A 27306-nucleotide genomic window follows, 5' to 3' on the forward strand; every position below is an offset into this window, starting at 1 on the left:
TTACGATCTAATTACTGCTCCCGGCTCCCGTGATCAGATACTCATTTGCAACGCGTGGCTGCAGGATCAACCCTACTCGGTGGATTTTGTGGGCAGGGGGGTGCAGACAGAGCAGGGGCGAAGCCACCCCCAGGCGAAGCACGAGGCGGCGGCCGCGGCCCCACGGCACCACAGAGAGTGAACTTTTATTTCCAACAACGACAGCACCTGCCCCGTGGGGTGGGGACGGTGGGGAGGGCTGGGAGGGGGCGGCCGCGGGGGTCCCGGGGTGGGGGGGGGGGGGTCCCAGGGAGCGGCCGCTCGCGTGCACACGGTGCACGGCGTGAAGAAACATCCCGGTAGAAAAGAACGAAGGTCTGAGGGCCTCGACGGCCGGTCCTGCCCCGGGGTGGGGGTGCAGGCGTGAGCGTGGGTGAGCATTTTTGGGTGGGGGGAGGAGGGAGGGCTCGGGTCCCCTCCGCACCCGCGTCCGGGGGGTGGCAGGAGGAGGAACCAGGCGAGGACGGGTGGGAGTCGGCTCTCCCGGGGGGAGGGAAGCGGCTCCGGCCGGGCAGGGACCCCCCGGCTGCCCCGGAGCACGGAGCAAACCCAGCGTCTCGGCTCGCGGGGCCGCGCACGGGACGGAGGCGGCGGCGATGGGCGCGGGGCTCACACCTCCGTCTGGAAGTCGCCGTCGGCCGCGTCCAGGCCGCCGCAGGGGCTGTCCCAGTCTGCCCGGCACAGCTCCAGCCGGTCCCGCTGGGCGCTGGGCAGCGAGCCCAGTGTCATCGCCTTGAATGTGCTCCATGGCTTGGGCGGCGCGGCCGGAGCCTTCGGCCGCTGCTCCTCGGGGCTGGTCACATCCTGCGGGGTGAGGGGCAGCTGTGGCTCTGTCCCACTGCCCCGGGGTACAGTCACTCCAGTCCCGCCCAGGATGGGGTAGGACAACCCCCGAGGGGGCTCCAGGACTTACGTTGGCCGTGCTCTTGTCCCCGCCTCCCGACGAGACGCTCCACCGCTTTTCTCGCTGCGGAAAAAGCCCAGCGCTCAGCCCCGGCAGCGCCCCTGGGTGCCCACAACGTCCCCGGGGTGCCACAGTCCATGCAGGAGGAGGTGAAGGGTTCTAGGGTGCAGATCAGGGGCAGGGTGGGGCCTCCAGGACCTCACCTTGGAGGAGCCGGTGGACGGAGCCCGGTACCGGTCCAGCGTGTGGAATTTCTGGTTGAGCTCGTGGTAGAGCTCGGAGTGGCGTTTCCGTGTGTGCATCACCTTCTGCGGGGGCAGAGCAGAGCCTGTGGCCATCGGCGCTGCCCGCTGTCCCTCAGCACTGTCCCCATCCCTGTCCCCCTCCCTGCCTTCCTGGGGCATCCCAGACAAGCAGCAGAGCCCACTCCACGCTCATCATTGGTGTTCTAATCCAGAGCCAGCGCTTGTTACGGCCTGGTCTAAACCCCTCAGAGCTCAGGAGCTGCCAGCGGGGCAAAGGGAGTGGGGACACACTGGGTCAGTCCCCCACGATGGCACCGGTGACACCTCCATGGCAGGACTTACCTCGAAGTCCAGGTCAGAGTACCGCAACCTCTTCCTCTGGCAGGGGGACAGGCAGGAGCAGGGGGAGGAGATGGAGAAGAAAAGGGAAAGGTCTTTGCAGGTCCGGGGTGAGGGGAAACAAGGTTTGGGGGCTCATGCCAGCCCCAGTCTATGCCCGGCTGGGGACACGGAGCTCATCCCACCAAGGGTGAGATGCCCAGTGGGGAGCACGGGGGGAATTCATGCAACCCTACACGTGCACACGTGTCCTGGCACACACGTCCCTCCCCACACGAGTGTCCACAGGCACCAGCCCCCCGCTCACCTCCAGGGACCCCACTTTCATGGCAGAGCCGGGCACGGTGCGGGGCATGGTGCGGCTGCGTTCCGACAGCTCCGAGGCCAGGATCTGCCGCACCGTGGGGTGCTGCTTGAACTGGAGACCGTAGGGAGCCTTCACCGTCGCGTAGGGCTGGTTCAGGTTCACGTTGACGTGATCCACGGCCACAAAACCAGGGTAAGCATCCCCTTCGGCCGCCGGGCGCCCCGTCCCGCCGGGCACCGCCTCCTCTGCGCCGGGACCGAGCGTCCCCTCGTCCCGGGGGAAGGGCTTGAGGCTGCCGGTGCGGCGGGGCAGCATCATGTAGTCGCTCTCGCGGGGGGGCTCGGGGGCCCGGATCCAGCCGTATTCCAGGGGCCGCAGGCTGCTCTCCGTGCACAGGTAAACGGGACCCGGCGCCTCCAGGCCGAGCTGCTGCGCCGGCGGCTCGCCCAGCTCGGTCAGACCCGCCACCACGTTGGGCGTCATCTTGGGCACCTGCACCAGGATGCTGGCGGGGGGGATGTTCCCGGGCAGGCTGGAGAAGCCCAGGCCTCCCTCCGAGGTGGTGTTGAGCTTGGGGTCTTCGTCCCCGTCCAGGGAGATGCGGGACAAGGTGCCCGTGATGGTGGCGGGGTTGCAGGTGTTCACCTCTTTGAACAGCACTGTGGGCAGGGAGCGGGCTCAGAGCCAGCCCTGGGGGTCCCACGGAGGGTGGGGACACCGGAGAGACCCCCTGGCTCGTGCTGCCTGTCCCTCCCAGGTGTGGCACGGTGAGAAGAGAGGAGAGCTCACCTGTCTGACACGCCAGGTCAACGTCCTTTTCAAAATCTGTCTATAAAAATCCAGAAAGAGGGGGGAGAGCGAGAGAGAGAGGAGAGAAAGAGAGGGAGAGAGACGGGGAAATGAAGCACCAAGGCCGGCACAGGCAGCGGCGGGGTCTCCAGGGGTGACCCACTCACCAGGATCTGCACCTGCCCGTTCTTGCAGGAGTCGGGCGAGTTTTCATTCTCCTCGCTCCTGCACCCCCCCATCTGACACTTCACCACGTCCTGGACCTGCGGGGACAGAGCCGGTCACGGCCACGCGGCCAGGGCTGTCCCCCGGCACCCCTCCGGGGCCGCCCCACCTCTCGGCGCAGGAACCCGTGCACGGTGATGATGACGAAGCCCTGGACGGAGTTGAAGACGGCGAAGAGGACCTGGAAGAGGATGGAGCGCCGGTCGGTCATGGCGAGCACGGCCGACATCCAGGTCAGCGCCAGCAGAGGCAGGACCACGCAGGAGCTCCACAGCGATGCCCTGGCGCAGGGAGAGAGGGGCCGGGGTGAGCCCGAGGGGCGGAGCTGCCCCGGGACAGCCCCCCGAGCACCGCCCTCCGCCCCCGCAGCAGCCCCCCGAGCCTTGCCCCGCGCCCCACAAGCATGGCCGGGGCTGTGTCACCCAGCTGTCCCCTCTTCCTCGGTGTCCCCAAGCCGGGAACTGAGGCCTGAGGGGACCTGTGGGCTCCAGCCCCCCAAGGTGTGTCCCTCTCCCCACACAGCCACAGGGTGCTGGGGGGACGCGGGGCCACCGCCACCCTCCCGCGGCCACCAGAACAGCAGAGAGGGGATGGGGTTTTTTTCTCTTTTTATTTTAGCAGTAAATTTCGGGGCTGCCTCTGTCGTGACTAAACCCCCATGAGCGGGGACCTCGGCAGCCTCTGGAGTTCACACGCCGGGAAGAGGGTCCCGGGGACACCCCCGAGCGCGTACCCCCACCCCCAGGCCAGAAGAGCCCCCCAACCCCAGCGATGAGGTGACCTGCCATGGGAAGCCATGCCATGCAGACGTGATGGGACACGCGCACCCCGCCCCGAGCACACAGCGTCACCCTTCCCCTTGGAGACCTCTGACCCGTCCCCAACCCCCCCGGGGCGATGCCCAGAGTGTCCCCCCGCGCTGTGCTCGGGGCGGGGGGCGCGGCGGGCGCGGGACGGGCACTAACATGGCACTGCTGGCGGTGGCGGAGGTCATGGCCGCGCTGGACACCACGCCGCACTTGGTGCATTTCAGCAGCAGGCTGCCGCACGGGGGGGGCTTGGAGCTACGAGCCCACCGCCCCCCCGGCGCCCCGCGGCCAGGACCGGGCCACGCGGGGGGGATGCAGGCACGGGGAGAGGGTGGGGGGAGCAAGGCAGGACGGCGGGGAGGGGGCGGGGGGGGATGGAGGGATGGATGGAGGGATGGATGGAGGGATGGATGGACGGACACAGGCAAGAAGCGAATGGGAGGAGGAGAAGAAAGAGAGAGAAGAGAGAGAGAGCGCCGGGTTAGTCGAGGGCGGCAGCTGTTAATGGCGAGGGGGGGTGGCCAAGCGGCAGGGGAGGGGGCGGGCAGGGAGGGGGAGCTGCGGCCTGCGGACCCCCCTTCCCCGAGGGAAGGAGAGGGGATGGCTGCCCCCCAAATTCTGCCCCTCCGGCAGCCCCCAACAAGGGGCTGCGGTCACCCCGGGCTTGGCCCCCGCCGCCCAGTGATGCGGTGATATCTGCCCCGCCCTCAGCCCGCTGCCGGGGCACCTCCATGCCAAGCCCCCGGCAGGGCGCAGGGGGCGGGGGGCGGCCCCGGGGACCCCCCCCGCGGGGCGCAGGGCACTTACCCAGCTCGCTGCTTTTTGGACTTATCTGAAATGCCGTCGCGGGACATGAGCTTGTTGAAGACGATGATGCCCACCAGCATGTTCACCTGCGGGAGGGCGGGCTCAGGGCTGGCACGGAGCCCCCCTGCCCGCGGCAGCAGCTGGCACGAGCCCTCCCCCCCCCCCCCCCCGGGTGAGTTTTGGGGGGTCCACGGCTCGGGGGCAGCTCACCAGCACGATGACAGCAGCAGGTCCCACGAAGGCGTAGAGCAAACCGCCCTCCAGAGAGAGCCAGCAGCTGCAGGGGACCGTGGGTGGCGTGTCAGGGGATGGCCCTGTCGCCATCCCCAGCTCCCAGCCAGCCCGCAGCAGCCTCCGTGCCCCGCCCCGTGTCCCCTGTCCCCACGTACTAGCTCGCTGTCCCATAGCCTTTGGTCCGAGTGAAGCCGACAGAGACAGCGACCACGAGGGCTGGCAAGCCTGGAGAGGGGCGACACGAGGCTGGAGGAGCTGGAGGAAGGTGGCATTGTCCCCTCAACGCCACCCCAGGGGTGGGGACAGCGATGGGGCTCCTCTGACAGCTCCCCATGGCCTGAGGCTGCCACAGCTGAGACACCTGGGTCTGCTTCCCTCCCCTGTGCCTCAGTTTCCCCTCTGATGAGCCTGGGGGGTATCAGGGAGGGGCGAGGGGTGTCCCCTTCTCACCCGTGCCGGGCTCTTACCCCATCCCAAGCACAGGAAGCGCTTCCTGACCAGGCGTGTCCGGATCCGGCCGATCACCGCCAGGTAGGACTGCCAGGCCTCGGTCAGCACCCAGCAGAAGGACGAGAGGAAGAAGAAGTGGAGGAAGGCGGCGGTCATGGTGCACACACCCTGCGGGGTGGGGACACGGGGACATCAGGGGGACGCGGCCACGTGCCCGGCATCTCGGCGGTTAAACCCCCACGCCCGGCGAGGTTTGTGTCAAAGCCACCGGCGCGGGGGATTTAATCCCGGGATCGAGTTAATCCAAATCCAATCTGCTGCTGGGAGCCAGCAGGGGACGAGGCGAGTGGCTTGGGACCCCACTCCGAGGGTGGCAGGGTGGTGGCAGGGTGGTGGCAGGGTGGTGGCACCCACCTTGCTGAGCATCTGGGACTGGCCCACGAGGATGAGGATGTTGGAAGCCAGGATGGAGACGCAGAAGTTGAGCAGGATGATGGAGCGCTCCGACTTGATGAACCTGCGGCAGGAGCGGCGTGGGGCGGGGGGGCCAGCCTGTCCCTGTCCCTGTCCCTGTCCCTGTCCCTGTCCCTGACCCATGTCCCTGTCCCTGTCCCTGTCCCATGTCCCTGTCCCTGTCCCTGTCCCTGTCCCATGTCCCATATCCCTGTCCCTGTCCCATGTCCCTGTCCCATGTCCCATGTCCCTTGTCCCATGTCTCTGTCCCTGTCCCATGTCCCTGTCCCATGTCCCATGTCCCATATCCCTGTCCCTGTCCCATGTCCCTGTCCCTGTCCCATGTCCCAGTCCCTGTCCCATGTCCTATGTCCCTGTCCCTGTCCCTGTCCCATGTCCCATGTCCCTTGTCCCATGTCTCTGTCCGTGTCCCATGTCCCTGTCCCATGTCCCATATCCCTGTCCCTGTCCCATGTCCCTGTCCTTGTCCCATGTCCCAGTCCCTGTCCCATGTCCTATGTCCCTGTCCCTGTCCCTTGTCCCATGTCCCATATCCCTGTCCCTGTCCCATGTCCCTGTCCCATGTCCCATGTCCCTTGTCCCATGTCTCTGTCCCTGTCCCATGTCCCTGTCCCTGTCCCATGTCCCAGTCCCTGTCCCATGTCCTATGTCCCTGTCCCTGTCCCTTGTCCCATGTCCCATATCCCTGTCCCTGTCCCATGTCCCTGTCCCTGTCCCATAGCCCTGTCCCTTGTCCCATGTCCCATGTCTCTGTCTCTGTCCCTGTCCCTGTCCCATGTCCCTGTCCCATGTTCCTGTCCTGTCCCTGTCCCATGTCCCTGTCCCATGTCCCATGTCCCTTGTCCCATATCCCTGTCCCTTGTCCCATGTCCCATGTCTCTGTCTCTGTCCCTGTCCCATGTCCCTGTCCCATGTCCCTGTCCCATGTTCCTGTCCCTGTCCCTGTCCCATGTCCCTGTCCCTGTCCCATGTCCCATATCCCTGTCCCTGTCCCATATCCCTGTCCCTGTCCCTGTCCCTGTCCCATGTCCCAGTCCCTGTCCCTGTCCCATGTCCCTGTCCCTGTCCCATGTCCCTGTCCCATGTTCCTGTCCCTGTCCCTGTCCCATGTCTCTGTCCCTGTCCCTGTCCCATGTCCCTATCCCATGTCCCATGTCCCTTGTCCCATGTCCCTGTCCCTGTCCCGTGTCCCTGTCCCATGTCCCGTGCTGCCACTGCATGGGTGCTGTCCCGGGGCGGGGACAGTGCCAGGCCACCCAAGCATCTTCTCCCACCCAGGTTTTCCCTTCCCACCACATTAATCCCATTGATGCTGAGCCTTTCCCGGTGCCACGTCCCCCTTTGTCACCCCCTCCCCACACAGCCTCGAGCCCCAGGTGCCCCCCAGGTCCCCAGGTGCCCTCGGGTCACCTCCAGAAGGCCGCGTAGATCACCAGCAGGGTCAGCAGGGCCATGCAGGACACGGCGCAGCCGATCATCAGTGGCACCGACGGCGTCCCCGAGGGGTCCATGGCCTGTGGGGACACCGGTGGGCACTGGCTGAGCCCACCTCCCCCACCCCCACTGCTCTCTGCCAGCCCCCTGCCCACTCTGGGCCCTCCACCCCCTCACTAGGGACCCTCGAGTGCCAGAGGGGGTCGGTGGCAGCGGTGGCACATCCAAGGCGCCTTCCCGGGGACCCGTGCCCATCTCCATGCCAACGGGGGACGCGGGCGGAATAGCAATGGGGCGGGGGGCCAGGGATGCCCCCTCCCCTCCTGGCACACGGCAGTGCCCCGTATGGAGCTCTAGGGACTGTGGCAACCCCCTGCCCACAAAAACCCACCCTGCTGGGGGTGCTGGGGGGGGTGGGACCCTTCCCCTGGCTGGTGGGGGACACCCTCACCGTCCAGTGCCCACCTCGTCCTAGCAGGAAATGCCGCCTGCCCATCCCCACCCTCCCTTAGGGACCCCCGCCCCCAGCCCGGGGATCACCCCCCACCCACATCGCGTGTCCCCAGCAGGCTCGTGGCTGTCCCCACGCTGTCCCCTACCAGGTCTCTGGGCAGCTGGGCGAGGACGGCGAAGGTGGCGAGCTGGCGGCACTGGCATTTGGTGTGCGCCGGGAGGGTCTCCAGGGTTTGGCAGCTCTCCGTGTCCCAGTTTCCCAAGCCAGCATCCCTGATTAATGGGAAGAGAGCGAGGGAGAGCAATTTGAAATGATCAAACACACGCAGCCCCTCGCGCCTCTCCGGAGTTAACCCCTTCCTGGCCCTGCCTTGGGGTAGGCACGGCAGGCGGGGAGGCACTGCCAGGGGATCCCTGCCCCGGGCTGATCTTGTTGGGAGCGGTGCAGCGCAAAGGCTTCAGGTTTAATCATCCCACACAGGTTTGGGAGGGGCAGGGGCAGTGCCAGGACAGGCAGGAGCAGCCCCAAGAGCCCCCTGGCACCTGTGTCCTCTCCCGGGGGGGGTGATGATTCCCTCTCCCTGTGGGGCCCCTCCTTCCATGGGGACCTTCCCTCCATGGGGTCCTCTCCCACCACGGGGATCCCCCATTTTGGGGATTCCCCTGCTATAGGGACCCCTCTGCCATGGGGACCCCTCCCGTCTTTGGGGACCCTCCTGTCATGGGGACCCCTTCACCATGGAGACCCCCCCAGCGAGGGAGCAGCGAGGGGGGTGACACTGCCATGCCCGGGGAGAGCAGCCCCAGCTCCCAGCACGTCGGGAAAACCGGGAACTGGGTCTGTGGCACAGCTGGGGGCTGTCCTTGGGGCCGGGCTGAGACCTGCCACGCTCATCACAGCCGACACCTCCCCACGGGTTTGGGGGATGAACTGGAACCAGTGACCCGCGGGTACCTGGGCAGGGGGGCTGGCAGTGCCCTCCCCCACCCCGCAGCGCTGCCCGCCCCCCTTCCTGCCCTACTTTCCCTCATTCCTGCCAGCACTAACAAATCACATCTGGCAGCCTGGCGCGGGCGGCCCCGCGGCTCCGGGGCCACATCGATCCCGTGGGAGCTCAGTTCACCCGTGCCAGTGGGGCTGGGATACGGGAAGGGATGGTCCCGGCTCCCCGGCCCTGCTCCCCATCCCTGCTCCCATCCCTGCTCCTATCCCTGTTCCCATCCCTGCTGCACATTCCTGCTCTCCCATCCCTGTTCCCATCCCTGCTGCCATCCCTGTTCTCCCATCCCTTCTCCCATCCCTGTTCCCATCTCTTCTCCCATCCCGGTTCTCCCATCCCTGTTCCCATCTCTTCTCCCAGCCATGTTTCCATCCCTGTTCCCATCCCTGCTCCCATCCCTGCTCCCATCCCTGCTCCACATTCCTGCTCTCCCATTCCTGTTCTCTCATCCCTGTTCCCATCCATGTTCCCATCCCTGCTCCACATTCCTGCTCTCCCATCCCTGTTCTCCCATCCCTTCCCCCATCCCTGTTCCCATCCCAGTTCTCCCATCCCTTCCCCCATCCCTGTTCCCATCCCTTCCCCCATCCCTTCTCCCATCCCTTCTCCCAGCCATGTTCCCATCCCTGCTCCCATCCCTGCTCCCCATCCCTGTTCCCATCCCCTCTCCCATCCCTGTTCCCATCCCTGCTCTACATTCCTACTCTCCCATCCCTGTTCCCATCCCTGCTCCCATCCCTGCTCTCCCATCCCTGCTCCCATCCCTGTTCCCATCCCTGCTCTCCCATCCCTGCTCCCATCCCTGTTCCCATCCCTGCTCTCCCATCCCTGCTCCCATCCCTGTTCCCATCCCTTCTCCCATCCCTTCTCCCATCCATGTTCCCATCCCTGTTCCCATCCATGTTCCCATCCCTGTTCCCATCCCTTCTCCCATCCCTGTTCCCATCCTTTCTCCCATCCCTGCTCCAATCCATGCTCCCACCCCCTCTCCCACTCCCTCCCAGCAGCCCCCTGGCACTGCCAGCCTGCCCTGTCACCAGGGTGTCCCTGTGTCCCTGCCCCTCACTCACGTCCTCGAGTAGTCCCAGGTGACACACTGCGGGTGGGACGTGCCCTGCGGACACAGGGACAGGTTAGAGCTCCCCCCCAGCCTTACCCCCACCCCACGAGGAGATGTGGCACTTGGGGACATCCCCGTGGTGTGCCAGGGCTGGCATGTCCCCACTGTGGGCACAGGGACCAGTTTGTGGCCACAAACTTGGAGCTGGTGGTCCCTGCCTGGCTCTCAGTGCCTGCAGGTGACAAGGCTGGAGGGACCCACATGGGACTGGGAGGTGACGCAGCGATGGGACAGGAGGGTGACACATCGATGGCGTGGGAGGAGAAGGGGACACTCGTGGTGGTGATGAAGGAACTCGCTGGAGACACAGGAGGGTCGATGATGAAGAAGGGCAACACATGGTGGGAGGGGACACTCACGGTGCCAACGTGGGACAGGGACACTTGTGTGGATGACACAGAGGGGGGACACTCACAGTGACGTGGGAGGGGACACTTTCAGTGATGATGAGGGACAGGAGCAGTCACGCTGGTGTGGAAAGGGTGATGACATGAGGAGGGGGACACTCACATTGGTGTCATTGGAGGAAGACTCTCACTTTGGTGATGTGGAAAGGGACATTCACGGTGCCATGGGAGAGGGACACTCCCACTGGTGCCATGGGAAGGGGGACACTCCACTGGTGCCATGGGAAGGGACATTCCTGATGACACGGGACACTCACGTTGATGATGTGGGACAGCTCCACCAGCACGAGGGGCTCCGCGGGCCGGGTCGGCGGGCGCACCGTCACCGTCAGCACCTTGGAGGTGACGGCCAGGGGGCTCCTGAGGGGAGGGACACGGGCTGTGACAGGCCGGGGGACAGCAGGGGACACCGCGGGCAGCACCACTCACCTGGGCGGGGGCAGGATGAGCCCCAGCGTGCGGTACAGCACTGCCCCGATGACAAAGTGCGACGACTCCTCCGCTTCTGCAGAGAGAGCCACGAGCTCGGTGACACACGGGAGGGGACACGCAGGGCACGCACGGGGCTGCCAGATGTGCGCCCAGATGTGCGCTGGCACGCACGCCCAGCCCCAGAGCGCAGGCGTTCACCTGCACGCGCCCGGGGATTCAGCTCATGGGTGTGTCAATGTAAGCCCACATCTGCACCAGATGTGCACTCCCGTGTGTGCACGTGTGCGCGCCTCCAGATGTGCACGCTCACACGCGTGCACGCCTCTACACTCCCAGATGTGCACTCACGTGCAGGTTCACACACACGTGCACACGCGTGCACAGTTCCAGATGTGCAGGCTCACACACGCGTGTGCACATGTGCATACCTCCAGACGTGCACACTCACACGTGTGCACGCCTCTACACTCCCAGATGTGCACTGCCATGTGCAGGCTCACACACGCGCGCGCGGTTCCGGATGTGCAGGCTCACACGCGCGTGCACTCTCCCAGATGTGCACTGCCATGTGCAGGCTCACAGACACGTGCACACATGTGCATACCTCCAGATGTGCAGGCTCACACGCACGTGCACTCTCCCAGATGTGCACTGCCATGTGCAGGCTCACACAGGCGTGCGCACACCTGCGTGCTCCAGATGTGCACACTCAGGTGTGCACGCCTCTAGACTCCCAGATGTGCACTGCCATGTGCAGGCTCACGCACACATGTGCAGTTCCAGATGTGCAGGCTCACACGCGCCTGCGCTCTCCCAGATGTGCACTGCCATGCGCAGGCTCACAGACACGTGCGCACACCTGCACGCTCCAGATGTGCACGCCCACAGCACACACACCTCCAGATGTGCAGGCGCACGCGTGCGCGCCATCTCAGATGTGCAGGAACGTTCGAGCACACGCACGCCTCCAGACGTGCACGCTCCCAGATGTGCGTGCACCTCCAGATGTGCACGCTGCCAGATGTGCGCATGCCTGGGCACTCCTGCTCACCGGCCGAGGCGAGGCTCAGCACCTCCCTGGGGATGAAGAGCTTGTCCTCGGAGCTGCGGGCCCAGTCCTTCATCCCCCGCCGGCCCTTCATGGGGAAGTTGATGTCGCTGGACACAGCGGACACGGGCTCCCGCTGGATGCTGGTCACTGCCAGGGGACACACAGCGGTCACCTCCCGCTCCCGCCTCCCCTCAGGTCCCCACGCCTGCCCTGCCGCTCACCCAGGTTGTCCGTGACGATGAGGGAGCTCTGGAAAGCCTTCAGCGCATTCCCGACCAGGTGGATGAAGTCCTCCACCACCTTCATCAAGTGCACGGAGCCAGGAGAGACCTGCGGGAGACGGGAGCAGCTCCGGAGCCACCGGGATGCGCCACCGCAGTGAGGACACCCCCGTGGTGGGGCCATCCCAGCTGCCACCATCCCCTCGTGCCACTCACCTGCTGGGCATCCTCCCACTTATCGCGGTTCTCCGCGTCCACCATGTAGCTCACCACCTGGAAGAAGCGCTGCGGGGACGGGGCTCAGCGGGGCTGGGGGCTGGGGACCGACCGACCGCCACCTCCCCGGGGAGGGGACCCTCGCTGTCCCCCTGCCCGCTACCTGCACGTCCTCGGAGGACGGGATGTAGGTGGCCCTCTTGAAGGTGTCGGTGACGTTGCGCAGGATCTCCACGGAGAAGAGCAGGTCCCCGCTGTAGTAGGTCTTGCGGGCCATGAGCTCCAGTAGGCTCCGCACCACCTGGGACATGCCCTCCCCTGCCAGCACCCGCTGGCCCTTCGCCAGGTGCTCCCGCAGCTGGTACGGAGTGGGGACAAGCGGTGTCACCTCCCAGCGCTGCTGAGTGTCCCTTATCACCCCCAGAGCCCGGGGGGACACTGCAGAGCTAATTGTGTTAATGAAGGCGGCTGTGGGATGTGAGGGGTGAGGGGGTCCACAGGGGTTTGGGGACATCCATGAGGGTCTGGGGGCGTCCTCCCCATCGCAAAAGTCTTTTCCCAAGGGCATGGGAATGCAACTCGAACACTCCAGCTCTAGGATTGGGGCCTTAGTCCAAGTTCATGGAGGTCTGGGGACATGCAGGGGGGTCTGGGGACATGCAGGGGGGTCTGGGGGCATCCTCCCCATCCCAAAAGCCTTTTCCCAAGGACATAGAAACACAACTCCAACCAGGATCCCCCTCCAGCTCTGAGATGGGATGCCTGCTCCCACCCCACAGGGGATTCCATGGGAGTCTGAGGGAACCTTCCCATCCCAAGAACCATTTCCCAAGGACACAGCTTGGGTGGGGTCCCCTTTCCCAACCCACCCAGGGAGCCCTGCCTCAGTTTCCCAACGTGGTGCCCAGATGGAGAAGTGATGTGGCTGTCAGGGGGACAGGGCACAGAAGGGGCTGTGCCAGAGCGGGCACCTACTGAGAGATGCAAATATCTGTACTCATGGGAGACGCAGCGGGCGAAGCTGGGCACACCCCAATAGGCGACCCCATGGGGGCTCAGCAGGCACCGGCGGCTGGCAGACCCTGTGACAGAGATTTGGGATTGGGGCTGGCACTGGAATCACCTCCCAGCACCCCAATGCCACCCGCAGCCCCCTGTGCTGCTCCAGGTCAGAGGGGTTTCGGGATGCTCATCCCTGATGTAACCCAACACCCCTGCCCTGCTCCAGGTGTCTCGACCCCAATGCCACCCTCTGCCCCTGGGGCTCTGGGGTGGCTCAACCCAAATGCCACCCACGATCCCCTACTCTGCTCCAGGTCAGAGAGGTTTGGGCCACTTGTCCCTCATGCCACCTATCGCCCCTGGGGTTTGGAGGTGCTCGTCCCACCACTCCCTGCCCTGCTCCAGGTGGCTCAACCCCAATGCCACCCACCACCCCCTGCCCTACGCCAGCCTGGGGAGCGTCTGGTGTCACCTGTGGCATTGGGGGGACATTTGTTGTAGATGATCTCCCCGGCAGCCGTCTTCTTCCAGGTCAGCAGCATCCCGTACTCGTCCTTGCACATCTCGTGGTAGGCTGGGGGTAAAGAGGGGGATCAGCACTGCCCAGATGCGGGGTGAGGGGCGCTGGGGTGTGGGGTACCCCATACCTGGGCACTTCTTCTCATTGCAGGTCTTCACCTCCTCGCCGGTGCCCTCGCAGGGGTAGCCCTGCATGCCCGTGCCCTCGCACATGCGGAAGCGCCGCTGCCAGCCGGTGTCGCAGGTCTTGGAGCAGAGGCTCCAGTGGTTCCAAGGACCCCACTTGCTGTCTGCTGTGAGGATGGGGACACTGTGGGACACCCGGCTGAGTGCAGGGAGAGCGGCACCCGCGGGGACGGGGATGGGGCACCATCGGCGCTGCCCCCCGCGCTGGGAGCCGAAATCCCGCGGGGTGTGAAATCCATGGATCGGTGCCGTAAATCTCTTTTAGAGCAGACTGGCATCCTGGTGCAGATGCCCTTCACTCCCTGCCACCATCCACAAACACCATGGCACGGACGCCACCGCCTCTCCCAAAAAACAAGGAGCGTCTCAAAGGACACGATGAGGACCTCATGGTCCATCCTTTGCCCAGTGTCCCCCATGCCCAGAGCCGTCCCCAGCCCCATGTGCACACGCGAGAGACCACTCGTGCTTGAACGCCCCAAGCACGGCACAACCCGCAGCCACCTGGCACCGACGGGTCCCCAGCGCGACCCGCTCGGAGAACAGCGCCAAGCCCCAACTCCTCCAGCTGAGACGTGCCCGGTGATCCCTGGCATCACCCTCAGGCTCCTGCTCCCCCGCAGCGGAGGGGGCTGCCAGCACCCCGGGTGTCACCGGCGGTGACACCGCGGCGGCGTGACGGCTGGGCCGCGCTGGGTGCCGCGCCCCGCCGCGTGGCCGTCCCCCCGCTTCCCCCCCAGCGCGCGGGGCCTTACTGGGACAGGTGGGGTTGGAGCACTCCCGGGCGTCGGCGTGGGCCCCCCGGCACTCGGCCCAGCCGTGGGCCGAGACGCTGCACTTGCGCGTCCGCTGCTGGGTGCCGTTGGCGCAGGTGACGGAGCAGCGGCTCCAGGCGCCCCACTCCAGCCACTGCCCTTCCACTGCGGGGACAAGGAGAGCGCCGTCAGCTCCCACTGGACAGCGGCCGCTCGGCCCGCGCGGCCCCGGCTCGCCACCGGGCTCACCACCACCGGGCAACGGGTCCAACCTACGGATGTGCCGGCTCGTCCTGTGCCGGACTGGATAGGCAGGGCTGGATCCTGTCCTTGGTGGGGGGACTGTCACTGGGACTGGCCCCCCACACCGGCTGCACCACAAGGGACACGCTCACAGTGGGGATCTGGGTGTTGCTCCCATCAAACTTAGCGTTTTTGGCATCCTTGGCATGGCTTCCAACCAAACCCAGTGTCCCTGGCATGGGTCCTGCCAAACCCAGCATCTCTGGCATCGCTTCCAACCAAATCCAGCATCTCTGGAATTAGTCCTGCCAAATCTAGAAGGCCTGGCATCGCTTTCCACCAAATCCAGCGTCCCTGGCATCGCTTCCAGCTAAACCCAGCATCCCTGATATCACTTCTGGCCCAATCCAGCGTCCTTGGCATCGCTTCCAGCCAAATCCAGCATCCCTGGCATCAGTCCTGCTAAATCCAGAAGCTCCAGCATCACTCTCCACCAAACTCAGGATCCCTGGCATTGCTTTTTGACCAAATCCAACATCCCTGGCATCGTTCCCTGCCAAGCTCAAGAGCTCCAGCAGCATCTCCATGGAGCTGCCGTGGCCAAAGCCGTGTGCCACAGGTGCCACATCCCTGTCGGACCTGCTGCAGGAGCAGCTCCCGAGCTCCCTCCTGCTCTGAACTCCCTGCCAGCCCCCCACTTCCCACATGGGGTCTCCATGGGGACACCATCCAAGACATGGCGTCCCTGTCCATCACCACAGAAACCCCACAGCCACCACCACGGCCACTCCTGGCACGCAGGAGGAAGGGACAGATGTAGCGCTGCCACCCATGCCTGGACAGACCCTGCAGCCGACCCTATTTGTCACCTCCCTGTGTCCCACAATGTCCGTGTGCCACCCCAGTGCCAGATGCAGCAGATGGGTAGGAAAAGAACCCCCTCCTCTGGACCCCTGCCCACGCTGGGGTCTTGAGACCCCAGTACAGCCAATGGCACCGGTTTTCCACTTGGATTTCCAGCAGAGACGGGAGGGTGCACCCCACGTCACAGCACCCCTGTGCCCACGGGCTGTCCCAGGTCCCCATGGCAGTGCCACCTATCCCTCACAGCACCGGGAGCGTGGCCCTGGCACTCATCCGGTGCTGTCTCCTGGCATTCCCGGCGGGAAGAAGGAGCGTGGGGAGAGGGAGGTACTGACCCGGGCAGATCGCGATATTGCAGGGCTTGGCCTGCAGCTCGGGGCCCTCGCAGGCCTTCCCTCCGCGCCACGAGGCCACGCAGCGCCGCGTCCTGGTCCTGGCCCCTCGCCCGCAGGTCACCGAGCACAGGCTCCACGGGGACCACTCCTCCCACGCGCCGGGAACTGCAACACAGCACAGCCGCGAGCTCCAGCCTCCTCCTCCTCCTCCTGGCACCAAGGGGTCCTGGCGTGGCAGACCCCTCATGCCCTGCCCGGTCCCCGGCACCGCCTGCCCCGTCATCATCCCAAATCCCTGAGCTGGCAGCGGTGCTGCTGCCACTCCTTGCCCTGCTCCAGCCTCCCCTTTGGGGTCCTGGCACTGGCGGCGCACATCCCCCCCCAAAGCCACACACGGGTCACCCCAATCCATGTCAGCACACAGAGCACAATCTGCCCCTCGCATCCGTGGGAGCTCAGCGCTCCCGGGAAAGGATCAGGGACCATCCTAAAGGATGCTCCGATGTCCTCGGAGTGCCAGGACGGGGCTGCACTCCCTGGTACGGAGGGGAGTGGACACTGCATGTCCTGGAGGTGCAAAGCCCGTGAAACATCCCAGGTTCAGACAGGGCAGTGATGCCATGAAGATTTTTTGCCTTTTCTTTTATACCCCTGTTATACCTTTTTACAACTTCTGTATTCTCAGTGATTTTTGCCTCCATTCTTGGCCTTGTTTGTCAAGCTGAGAGACTCAACATTTTAGAAGCTTCGTAGTTAGGGATCAGTGTGCCCCAGAGCCCAAGGTGCTCTCCAGAACACATTCTGTAAACTCAGATAGAACCATCCAGGGGAAGGCTCCTTGGGGAGGGGGGCTCACTCGAGCCTCTCCTTGGGGAATCTTTGATAGATCTGCTAATTAGTAACACCTATAATGATATACCCGATCTTTGGGGACACACTCGGTGGGTGCATCTCGATGCATATGACCTGGACGTGTGCACCTAAGGATCCTTAAAAATAAATACCAAGGTAAAATCCCTTTTCCCCTTCTAACCGTGTCTGACTCTTGATTTTAAGACCAGGAAAAGGCATCAGCAGTGCGGCTGCTACTGTGGCACCCTGAGGTCCCTCTGATTCCCGTGTCCTACACGAGACGCACGGACACCACCACGGACACCAAAGGGAGACCTCCAGCATCCTGCCTGTCACCTGCCTCGAGGCACTGAGCAGCTCAGCCCCCTCCTGCCCCACGTCAGGAATGCCAGGCTCCAAATCCCCCGCACACAGTCCTGGGGACATCCAGGAGGAGCCCACAGTTCGCCAGGAGAGAGGATGGAAAGGAGCTCCCGAGGCAAATCCCCGGCAGCAGCACCGCTGACCGGGCACAGGGGGCACGGCACCCCCTCCAGACACCTCCCCTGTGGTTTTCCAAGAGGAGCTCCAGAGGATGGAGGGATGTCAACAGGGCTCGGAGCATCCCAGCACGGGGTGGGCACCACAACCATGCCAAGCCACCCTCCTCATCCACCACAGCAGCTAAAGGAGATCCCAGAGATGTCCCAGTAACGCAGTCCCTCTGTCCCCACCCGCCTGCTCAGCCCTGCGGGGAGCCGGCAGCTCAGCCCCGCTGTGTCCCCGGTGTCCCCGGTGTCCCCCGTACCTGGGCAGGTGGCGGTGTTGTTGCAGGTGCGGGTCTCCCGGAGCAGCCCGCTGCACAGCGTCCCGTAGGGAGAGGAGACGCAGGAGCGCGTCCGCACCTGGGAGCCCTGGCCGCACGTCAGGGAGCACACGCTCCACTGAGACCACTCCTCCGCCGCCGGGTCCCCTGAGGGAGACAGGGAGCCTGAGAGCCCGGGGGGACACGGGACATGCCACCAGTGCAGCCCCACAAAGGGGACAAGGACGTGGGTGGGTGGCACTGGTGAGCACAGGGGTGAGGATGAGGTGGTGTGGGTGACAGGGGTGACGTTGAGGGTGTCAGTGAGGTGAGGCCACACGGCTCTTTAGGCTCGGCACCAGATCCAGCTGGAGGAGGGATTGGGGCATGGGATCACAGCTGGCGTGAGGGACAGGATCCACAGCAGGCGGTGCTGGTAGGGCGGGCAGGATGGGCAGTGGGCAGCACAGGCAGCAGGGGCAGGGCAGGCAGGGTGGGCAGCGTGGGCAGGAGATAGGATGGGCAGCATGGGCAAGGTGGGCAGGGCAGGAAGGATGGGCAGCACGGGCAGCACGGGCAGGGTGAGCAGCACGGACAGGGTGGGCAGCACAGGCAGGGTGGGCAGCACGGACAGCACAGGCAGGGTGGGCAGCACAGACAGGGTGGGCAGCACAGACAGGGTGGGCACCATGGGCAGGGTGGGCAGCACGGTCAGGGTGGGCAGCACGGGCAGGGTGGGCAGCACGGGCAGGGTGGACAGCACGGACAGCACGGACAGGGTGGGCAGCACAGACAGAGTGAGCAGCACAGACAGGGTGGGCAGCACAGACAGGGTGGGCAGCACGGGCAGGGGGGGAGCACAGACAGGGTGGGCAGCACGGACAGAGTGGCCAGCACGGACAGGGTGGCCAGCACGGACAGGGTGGGCAGCACGGACAGCACGGACAGGGTGAGCACCACGGGCAGGGTGGGCAGCACGGGCAGGGTGGGCAGCACGGACAGGGTGGGCAGCACAGACAGGGTGGGCAGCACGGGCAGGGGGGGAGCACAGACAGGGTGGGCAGCACGGACAGAGTGGCCAGCACGGACAGGGTGGGCAGCACGGACAGCACGGACAGGGTGAGCACCACGGGCAGGGTGGGCAGCACGGGCAGGGTGGGCAGCACAGGCAGGGTGGGCAGCACGGACAGGGTGGGCAGCACGGGCAGCACGGGCAGGGTGGGCAGCACGGGCAGGGTGGGCAGCACGGGCAGGGTGGGCAGCACGGGCAGCACGGACAGGGTGGGCAGCACGGACAGGGTGGGCAGCACGGGCAGCACGGGCAGAGTGGGCAGCACGGACAGGGTGGGCAGCATGAGCAGCAGCACGGGCAGCCCTCCACGGCTCCCTCTCCCCACCCTGTCACACACTGACATTTACAACAAGCCGCTCTTATTAAGGTTGATGATGTCTCTGAGGCTCTTGGACAGCCCGGCAGCAGAGCCCATCCGTTTAAATTAAACAGGGATATATAGGGGAGGGCTCCAAAGGGGACCATTTGTCCTGGGGACAGGCAGGATGTGAGCTCCGTGTCACCCACGGCGGTGACAACGTGCTGGGGCTGCTCTGTGTCACATGGGGACCCCGAAACTGGACAGGGTCACCATGGGGTCACTCATGCTCTGCCCAGGAGCTCTCAGTGGGGCAGAACCCCCGGGAGCAGCTGAGTGTGGCCAGGAATTCTGCACGCCAGGCACATGGAGCGGAGCTGGGGCCCATCCATCTCCCGCTCGCCTCCGAGCCCTCCGACCATAAATCAGAGAGGCCGGGGAGGGGGGAGCAGCACGCTCAAATTACCCAGATGGATTTGCCAAATAAATACATTTGAACGAAACAATTAATAGATTTTTTTTTCTTTTTTTTTTTTTTTTTTTTTTTTTTTGCTTTATAACCCTCGGAGGAAAGTGCAGAGGAAGAAATATATAAATGGAGCAAATTAAGCCAGTCTGCGGGCAGGATGCTAAAGGGACTCACTCCATCTCCATCACCCCTGCCCAAGTGCACGAGCCCAGTGTCACCAGTGTCCCCTGCCTGCTCCTGGTACCTGTCTGGGCCATGTAGACCCCGGGTTCATCTGCTGACCGTGGCCACTGGGTCTTCACCTTCTGGTTCTCCTCGACCGCATTGCCTAAAAGAGAGAAGCGCTTGGGTGAGAGCGGACAGGGGACAGGGATGGGGACAGGGATGGGGACGAGCCACCGTGGGACATTACAGGGGGAGACAGGGATGCCTGGCCCCATGCTGAGCAGTCACAGCACATCCCTAAGGGCAAGACATGTTTGAGCATCACTGAGCGCGCTCCCAGCCCCCTAAACTTGCGTCACAGCCACCCCAAAAGTGTCGCAGGGATGGCAGCTGGACCCCAGGCCAGGGTGCCACGTCCCTGGTGCAGGCAGGGTGCCTGTGTCCCCACCGTGCCAGGCGGAGGTGCTCTGCCGTCCCCACTTACCAGCTTGCTGCAGTGAGGTGGCACGAATTTATGGCTCGGCTCACCAAAAATAACAAGTGATCCATCAAGAGCACTTGGCGTGAAATTAACTGGCATGTGCGGGGCTCGGCGGGGGACGCGGCTGCAAGCGCAGGGGGATGCCTCCCTCGGCCTCCCCCACACCCCTGGGCCACCTCCCTGTCCTCCAGCAGGGCTCTTTGTCCCCAAATCGGGGTCCAGAAGTTCCCATGGATTCATCCCAGCTGCTTCTGCCGGATGTGTGGTTGGGGATAGCGGCACAGCACCATTGATGCCACCCCAGGGATGTCACCCCCAAAATGCCATGGTCACCCCACTGCTGTGACAAGTGGGAGAGCAGCCAGGGATGGCACAAGCGCCTCGTTGAGCTGCCAGCCAAACACAGCCATGACCCCAAGGGATGGAGGGGAGGTGGTGTGGGGACATCTGGCACTGCTGGGGGGATTTGGGCTCCCGGTGGCTCCCGGGACGCCCAGCCCCAGGCAGGGAGCACAGCCTGCTCTGACACTGACTGTGCTGCCAAAAAAACCCCAAATTTATCGAGTTTTGCCTTAACTCAGGGTAACCCTTCCGGTCTCCCTGCTGGCACCCTCAGATCCTGTCCTTGGGCATTCCACTCCAGGCCATGGAATTCCCGGTGGCATGGGAGACACAGGGGGACCTGGGGACACTGAGGGGATGCCGGGGGGGGTCTGTGGGGCCGAGCTGAATTCCTCACAGGGCCACCCCCTTCTGGGAGCGCCACGGCAGAATTACACACGGCACGGTGAGAGCCTCGGGAAAGCCATAAATCCCGAGGATATACGAGGGCGTTCTCCCGGGCTGTGTTCGACAGAGACACCAAATTCAATTTCCTTCGGAGAGCACTAAATCCTCGGCTGTCGCCACGGGGAAGGCTGTGGCCAATCCCAGCACTGCACCCCACCCTGCCCTGGGGTCCCCCAGCACCCCACCACAGCACAGCTGGTGGGTGCAAGGGCAGGGGGACATCAGGGGTGTTCTTTTGGGCACCTCACGGTGAATCCCAAGGCCGGTTGTGTCCTTATCCCAGCAGCACCTTGCTTGGGGTTGGTGTCTGAACGGGGATGGCTTTGGGGCAAGGGAAACCCAAAATTTGAACTGCTTGGCCTCCATGCAGCGGGGTCACCCAGAGGCCACCAAAGAGGGGGTCACTTTGAAGGGGCTACAACCCCACCAGAGCCTGCAGCACCAGGGTCGAACGCTCCCAAAGCCACCTCACAAAACTCCAGCCCATCCACCCTTCCCGCCCACGTGCTTCCATCCACATCCCTGAACCCCCGCGGGACAGCCTCCCCACGGCGGGGATGACGCGGGCGCCGGGGAGCCCGGGGTCACCGCTGTGGGGAGGCTCTGGGCGGGCGCCAGCCCCACGTCGCTGCGGCGGAGGAGCCGCTGAGATCAGCGCTGGGCGCCCGCCAAGCCTCGGCTCACAGGCGCTATTCAGGCCCCCGGCCCTGCGTGCCACCATCCCCCTGAAAGGGGACCATTCTCCACCCCGGGGGGCCGGGGGGAGGCCAGGTGGGAGCCCGGGACCCCCCCCTCGCCGTATGAAGGGCGCTCTGTGCTGCGGCCCCGCGGCTCAGCGCGGTGCCGCCCGGGGGGGACGGTGGCAGCGGCGTGGACCGAGGGGTGGCCGAGGCAAGCGCATCACCCCCGTGGCTCCGGCGCCGCAATAACACCGAGCCTCCGGGCGCTCCAGCCTTTAATTGAATGTCAAATGTAATTTGGAGAAGGAGCCGGAGTTTGCGCTGCGGCCGTGGCAGGCGGAGAGGCGGAATGTGGCACTGAGCCCTGCCAGCTCTGCAGGGAGCCCCCTGGCCAGCACCCGGCGCCAGGCTCGGGGGAAATAACCCCAGCAAGCCACCCCTGCGATGGGCTGGATCCCCTGGAGGAGGATCTCCATCCCATTCTGGATTCTCCATCCCATCCTGGATCCCGCACTTCTCCATCCCATCCTGGATCCCACACTTCTCCATCCCATCCTGGATCCCGCTTCTCCACCCCATCCTGGATCCCGCTTCTCCATCCCACCCTGGATCCCGCACTTCTCCATCCCACCCTGGATCCCACACTTCTCCATCCCATCCTGGATCCTGCTTCTCCATCCCATCCTGGATCCCGCTTCTCCATCCCATCCTGGATCCTGCTTCTCCATCCCATCCTGGATCCCACACTTCTCCATCCCATCCTGGATCCCGCTTCTCCATCCCATCCTGGATCCCACACTTCTCCATCCCATCCTGGATCCCACATTTCTCCATCCCATCCTGGATCCCGCTTCTCCATCCCATCCTGGATCCCACTTCTCCATCCCATCCTGGATCCCGCTTCTCCATCCCATCCTGGATCCCACACTTCTCCATCCCATCCTGGATCCCACACTTCTCCATCCCATCCTGGATCCTGCTTCTCCATCCCATCCTGGATCCCGCTTCTCCATCCCATCCTGGATCCCGCACTTCTCCATCCCATCCTGGATCCCACACTTCTCCATCCCATCCTGGATCCCACACTTCTCCATCCCACCCTGGATCCCGCACTTCTCCATCCCATCCTGGATCCTGCTTCTCCATCCCATCCTGGATCCCGCTTCTCCATCCCATCCTGGATCCCACTTCTCCATCCCATCCTGGATCCCACACTTCTCCATCCCATCCTGGATCCCGCTTCTCCATCCCATCCTGGATCCCACACTTCTCCATCCCATCCTGGATCCCGCTTCTCCATCCCATCCTGGATCCCACACTTCTCCATCCCATCCTGGATCCCACACTTCTCCATCCCATCCTGGATCCCACACTTCTCCATCCCATCCTGGATCCCGCTTCTCCATCCCACCCTGGATCCCGCACTTCTCCATCCCATCCTGGATCCCACATTTCTCCATCCCATCCTGGATCCCGCTTCTCCATCCCATCCTGGATCCCACTTCTCCATCCCATCCTGGATCCCGCTTCTCCATCCCATCCTGGATCCCACACTTCTCCATCCCATCCTGGATCCCACACTTCTCCATCCCATCCTGGATCCCGCTTCTCCATCCCATCCTGGATCCCGCTTCTCCATCCCATCCTGGATCCCACACTTCTCCATCCCATCCTGGATCCTGCTTCTCCATCCCATCCTGGATCCCGCTTCTCCATCCCATCCTGGATCCCGCACTTCTCCATCCCATCCTGGATCCCACACTTCTCCATCCCATCCTGGATCCCACACTTCTCCATCCCACCCTGGATCCCGCACTTCTCCATCCCATCCTGGATCCTGCTTCTCCATCCCATCCTGGATCCCGCTTCTCCATCCCATCCTGGATCCTGCTTCTCCATCCCATCCTGGATCCCACACTTCTCCATCCCATCCTGGATCCCGCTTCTCCATCCCATCCTGGATCCCACACTTCTCCATCCCATCCTGGATCCCACATTTCTCCATCCCATCCTGGATCCCGCTTCTCCATCCCATCCTGGATCCCACTTCTCCATCCCATCCTGGATCCCGCTTCTCCATCCCATCCTGGATCCCACACTTCTCCATCCCATCCTGGATCCCACACTTCTCCATCCCATCCTGGATCCCGCTTCTCCATCCCATCCTGGATCCCGCACTTCTCCATCCCATCCTGGATCCCACACTTCTCCATCCCATCCTGGATCCCGCACTTCTCCATCCCATCCTGGATCCCGCACTTCTCCATCCCATCCTGGATCCCACACTTCTCCATCCCATCCTGGATCCCGCACTTCTCCATCCCATCCTGGATCCCGCTTCTCCATCCCATCCTGGATCCTGCTTCTCCATCCCATCCTGGATCCCACACTTCTCCATCCCATCCTGGATCCCGCTTCTCCATCCCATCCTGGATCCCACGCTTCTCCATCCCATCCTGGATCCCGCTTCTCCATCCCATCCTGGATCCCGCTTCTCCATCCCATCCTGGATCCCACACTTCTCCATCCCATCCTGGATCCCGCTTCTCCATCCCATCCTGGATCCCGCACTTCTCCATCCCATCCTGGATCCCGCTTCTCCATCCCATCCTGGATCCCACACTTCTCCATCCCATCCTGGATCCCGCTTCTCCATCCCATCCTGGATCCCACACTTCTCCATCCCATCCTGGATCCCACACTTCTCCATCCCATCCCACATCCTGTTTCTCCCCAAGCAGCCCCCGGCCACAGCGGGTGTCACCCCTTGGGCACAGGTTCAGCCAGGCTGACCTTGGGGCTGGCACCTGACCCTGGCACTGAGCTCTTAATCATCCCCGGGGAGTTGCGTTTAAAGGGGAAAAAAAAAGGATAAAAAAACCCCATAAAATGAAATCAGCTCAAGCAGCTCCCCTCGGGATGAGGTGATTTAGAGCCTTGCAGCTGTAACGGACCGGGGATTTAGTGGGGGATCTGCCCGTAATGACATTTAGCTCCTGAAAGAAATGCTAAAGCCCAATGAAATTATCTCTACACCCTCAGCCCGGCCCCGCCACCTAATCTGCCGGATAAAGGCCCCGCGCTGGCCAGTTGCGGATTGCTCCTGCCCGCGCATCACCCTGGGGCCGCTGAAGGGAACAGCTGGCCAGATGTGTCCCAAAATCCCCGTATCACCTCGCCGGCCTTGGCACCGCGGGCACGGGCAGCACCGGGGCGAGGCGGCCCCGCCGCGGGCACCCCGATCCCGGTGCCGGCTGCTTTATCCTCAGCCGACATTCCTGCAATCCCGGAACGAGCAAATGGCCTCATTCCGCCTGGTTAATAGCCCGGGCGCCGTGCCGTGACATCCTGCCTGGAATAACAAGCGCCAGGGCTGCAGCAGTCAAGGGTAATTTGCCACGGGAAAGGGTCATTTTACCTGCAAATTGTTTTCCACGTCTCCATCAAGGCAGAGAGAGTTGGCTCCTGCTCCTGCCCCGTGCCAGGGAGGGGGCCAGCGAGGCCAGGGAGCCCCGTGGGATGTGCCAGAGCAGCCGTGGCATCAGCCCTAGCAGCAGTGGGGTCACCGTGGTGGCAAAGTGGCATTCCCAGGGATGGCTGGCCCGTGGCAAGGGCAGAACAAGCTGCAGCTCCATGGATTTGAACTTTGGATGGATTCCCTGCTCCACGCACAGCGGCCCGTTGGAAACTTCCAGCCTCAGGGAGCATGTGCAGGCAGGATTCACCCATTCCATGGATTCCCTGCTCCATGCCCAGTGCCCAGGTGGCACCGTCCTGACCTGGGAGTGGGCTCAGACAGGATTCACCCATGGCACGGATTCCCTGCTCCATGTGCAGCACCCTCCTGCCCTAAGCAGCGTGCTCAGACAGGATTCATCCATTCCATGGATTCCCTGCTCCTTGCAACATTTTCCCTGCTCCATGGCCAGCGCTCCATGCAACATTTTCCCTGCTCCATGGCCATGGTAGGCACCAATCCTACCCCAGGAGTGTGCACGGGCGGGATTCATCCATGGCAGATTCCCTGCTCCACGGGCACCCTCCAGCCCCAGGAGCCACCCACTGCACGCACAGCTCCCAGCTGGCCCTTTCCAGCCCCACAGAGCTCTCACAAACAGGATCCATCCACTGCACGACTTCCCTGCCCCACGCACAATTCCCAACACCCCCCCTTCCCCGTGGACCCTGCACAGGCAGAATCCACCCTGAATCCACGACCACCCTGCAGCGCCTCTGGGACCCCCTGTGCGGCGAGGGGCGGTCCATCCCCGATCCCCACTCACCGTGTGGCACCTCGGGCAGGTCGAGCTCGTTGGCATTCGCAGAATGCAGCTCGGTGGGGCAGCAGTCGGGGCCCGCGGGCGCCGGGGTGGGCGCAGGGGCGGGGGGCCGGGTGCCGTTTCGCCGAGGGGCCGGAGGGCTCTCGGCCTGGCAGCTGCAGCCGGCGTGGGTGAAGCCGCAGCGGCGGGCACCGGGAGCCTGCAGGCACTCCTCGAGCCAGCGGCACAGCACGCTGCAGGTGAACTGGCTGGAGTTGTTGTTGTTGATGAGCAGCACCTCGACGAAGCGGAATTCCAGGGCTTGCGGCGCCAGCAGCCGCGGGGCCGCCTCGGGCTCGGCCGCCAGGCACAGCTGCACGAAGTTCTTGTCGAAATGCAGGAAGGTGAAGGGCCCCGCGCCCTCGCACAGCTCCAGCTCGGCTTCCTCGTCCTCCTCCTCCTCCTGCTGCTGCTGCTGCTCCGGGCGCTGGCGGGCGGGCGCGGGGCTGGCCTCGCCCCGGGGGTCGCAGGTGTAGTTGGCCAGGTAGTGGTCGAGCGGCAGCACCATGGGCGAGAAGTGGGTGCAGACCTGCTCCTCCCGGTTGAAGCGGAGGTAGAGCGAGTACTTGGTGGGGTCGGGGTTCTCCAGGGTCCAGGAGCAGCCGGAGGAGATGGTGGGGAACAGGTCCTTGAGGGAGAAGGAGCCGTAGAGGACGCCGGAGGCCAGGGCGGAGCAGGCGCTGGGAGCCGGGTCGAAGCCCCGCGTGAGCCACAGGACAGACGATATCACAGCCAGTAAGAGGGGACCAGCAGCGGTCATCCTATGGCATTTGCCCTGCAGACAGACAGATGGACACATGGACAGAGGCTTACCGGGAGGCTTGGCCACTGCGGAGCTGGGCTGGGGGTCAGCACCGTGCCCTGAGCCCAGCTGATGTGGGAGCAGCATCCCAGTTACTCAGTGTCCCCTCCTGGTTCGTGTCCCCACCCGGTCCGTGTCCCTGTCTGTCACCTTGGGGGGCTACAGGGGACTCCTTGCTGTGTCCTCAGGTTGGGGACAGTGCAGCACAGACAGAGGACTTCACCCCAAAGCCACCAGAGATGCAGCCCCGCAGCTCCCCATGCGGTGACCCTGCTGTGCTCAGCTCACCCCCCAGAGCTGGCCGAGCACAATCTGGGCAAGGAGCCACCAAACAACTTCAGACAGGGCTATAAAAGCCCTTGGAGCTCTTTCTGGTGCCCCGGAGCATGGTGGGGACAGGCTGGCAGCTCGGGATGATGTGCTGGGGGTGCACAGTGACACCCCAGCAGCGTGGTGTCCCCACAGCTGCCCTGAGAGCCGGGCACAGGGTGAGCAGTCCCTGCTCAGTATGGATTGCTTGGATACCTCCCCGGGAATGCAGAGCATCACCGTGAGCGGCTTTTTAATACCTCATTAATAAAATAATGCACGCGGTGGCCTTATTAAGTGAGCCCGGAGCACGGCTCTACAGAGACCGAGGCCGCCGTGCACGTGTCGGGATCACTCAGCCTGTGCCCGGGGCAGCGGTGGCAAGGGTACAGCCCTGGGGGCAGCAGGGGACATTGAGGAGGTGG

At 64.2% G+C, this 27306-nt stretch overlaps 1 protein-coding gene across 12 annotated transcripts in view; it reads right to left on the reverse strand.

The window, feature by feature from the left end:
- Positions 1–273: 273 nt before the first annotated feature.
- ADGRB2 (adhesion G protein-coupled receptor B2) overlaps positions 274–27306 on the reverse strand; it is a 61011-nt gene continuing 33978 nt past the window's right edge. For 5 of the 12 annotated variants that reach the window (XM_048326975.1, XM_048326976.1, XM_048326965.1 and 2 more), the window contains exons 2-32: positions 25735–26545; positions 19581–19664; positions 17501–17665; positions 15862–16026; positions 14420–14584; positions 13607–13771; positions 13432–13533; positions 12933–13039; positions 12121–12315; positions 11958–12026; positions 11742–11850; positions 11521–11667; positions 10467–10542; positions 10295–10397; positions 9581–9624; positions 7656–7782; positions 7033–7136; positions 5563–5665; positions 5166–5316; positions 4854–4923; positions 4675–4741; positions 4465–4550; positions 3814–3912; positions 2958–3129; positions 2791–2886; positions 2624–2663; positions 1835–2493; positions 1531–1566; positions 1147–1251; positions 953–1006; positions 274–843 (exon numbers count right to left, since the gene is read on the reverse strand). In XM_048326975.1, the coding sequence (XP_048182932.1) occupies positions 649–843; positions 953–1006; positions 1147–1251; positions 1531–1566; positions 1835–2493; positions 2624–2663; positions 2791–2886; positions 2958–3129; positions 3814–3912; positions 4465–4550; positions 4675–4741; positions 4854–4923; positions 5166–5316; positions 5563–5665; positions 7033–7136; positions 7656–7782; positions 9581–9624; positions 10295–10397; positions 10467–10542; positions 11521–11667; positions 11742–11850; positions 11958–12026; positions 12121–12315; positions 12933–13039; positions 13432–13533; positions 13607–13771; positions 14420–14584; positions 15862–16026; positions 17501–17665; positions 19581–19664; positions 25735–26530 (4656 nt within the window). In that variant the 5' untranslated portion in view covers positions 26531–26545 and the 3' untranslated portion in view covers positions 274–648. Of the gene's footprint in view, positions 844–952; positions 1007–1146; positions 1252–1530; positions 1567–1834; positions 2494–2623; positions 2664–2790; positions 2887–2957; positions 3130–3813; positions 3913–4464; positions 4551–4674; positions 4742–4853; positions 4924–5165; positions 5317–5562; positions 5666–7032; positions 7137–7655; positions 7783–9580; positions 9625–10294; positions 10398–10466; positions 10543–11520; positions 11668–11741; positions 11851–11957; positions 12027–12120; positions 12316–12932; positions 13040–13431; positions 13534–13606; positions 13772–14419; positions 14585–15861; positions 16027–17500; positions 17666–19580; positions 19665–25734; positions 26546–27306 lie in introns of those variants that run through there. The other 7 variants (XM_048326966.1, XM_048326968.1, XM_048326970.1 and 4 more) reach the window with 7 other exon arrangements.

The sequence above is a fragment of the Corvus hawaiiensis genome, chromosome 23 (genome assembly GCF_020740725.1).
Source record: "Corvus hawaiiensis isolate bCorHaw1 chromosome 23, bCorHaw1.pri.cur, whole genome shotgun sequence".
NCBI classification, from domain to species: Eukaryota; Metazoa; Chordata; class Aves; order Passeriformes; family Corvidae; genus Corvus; species Corvus hawaiiensis.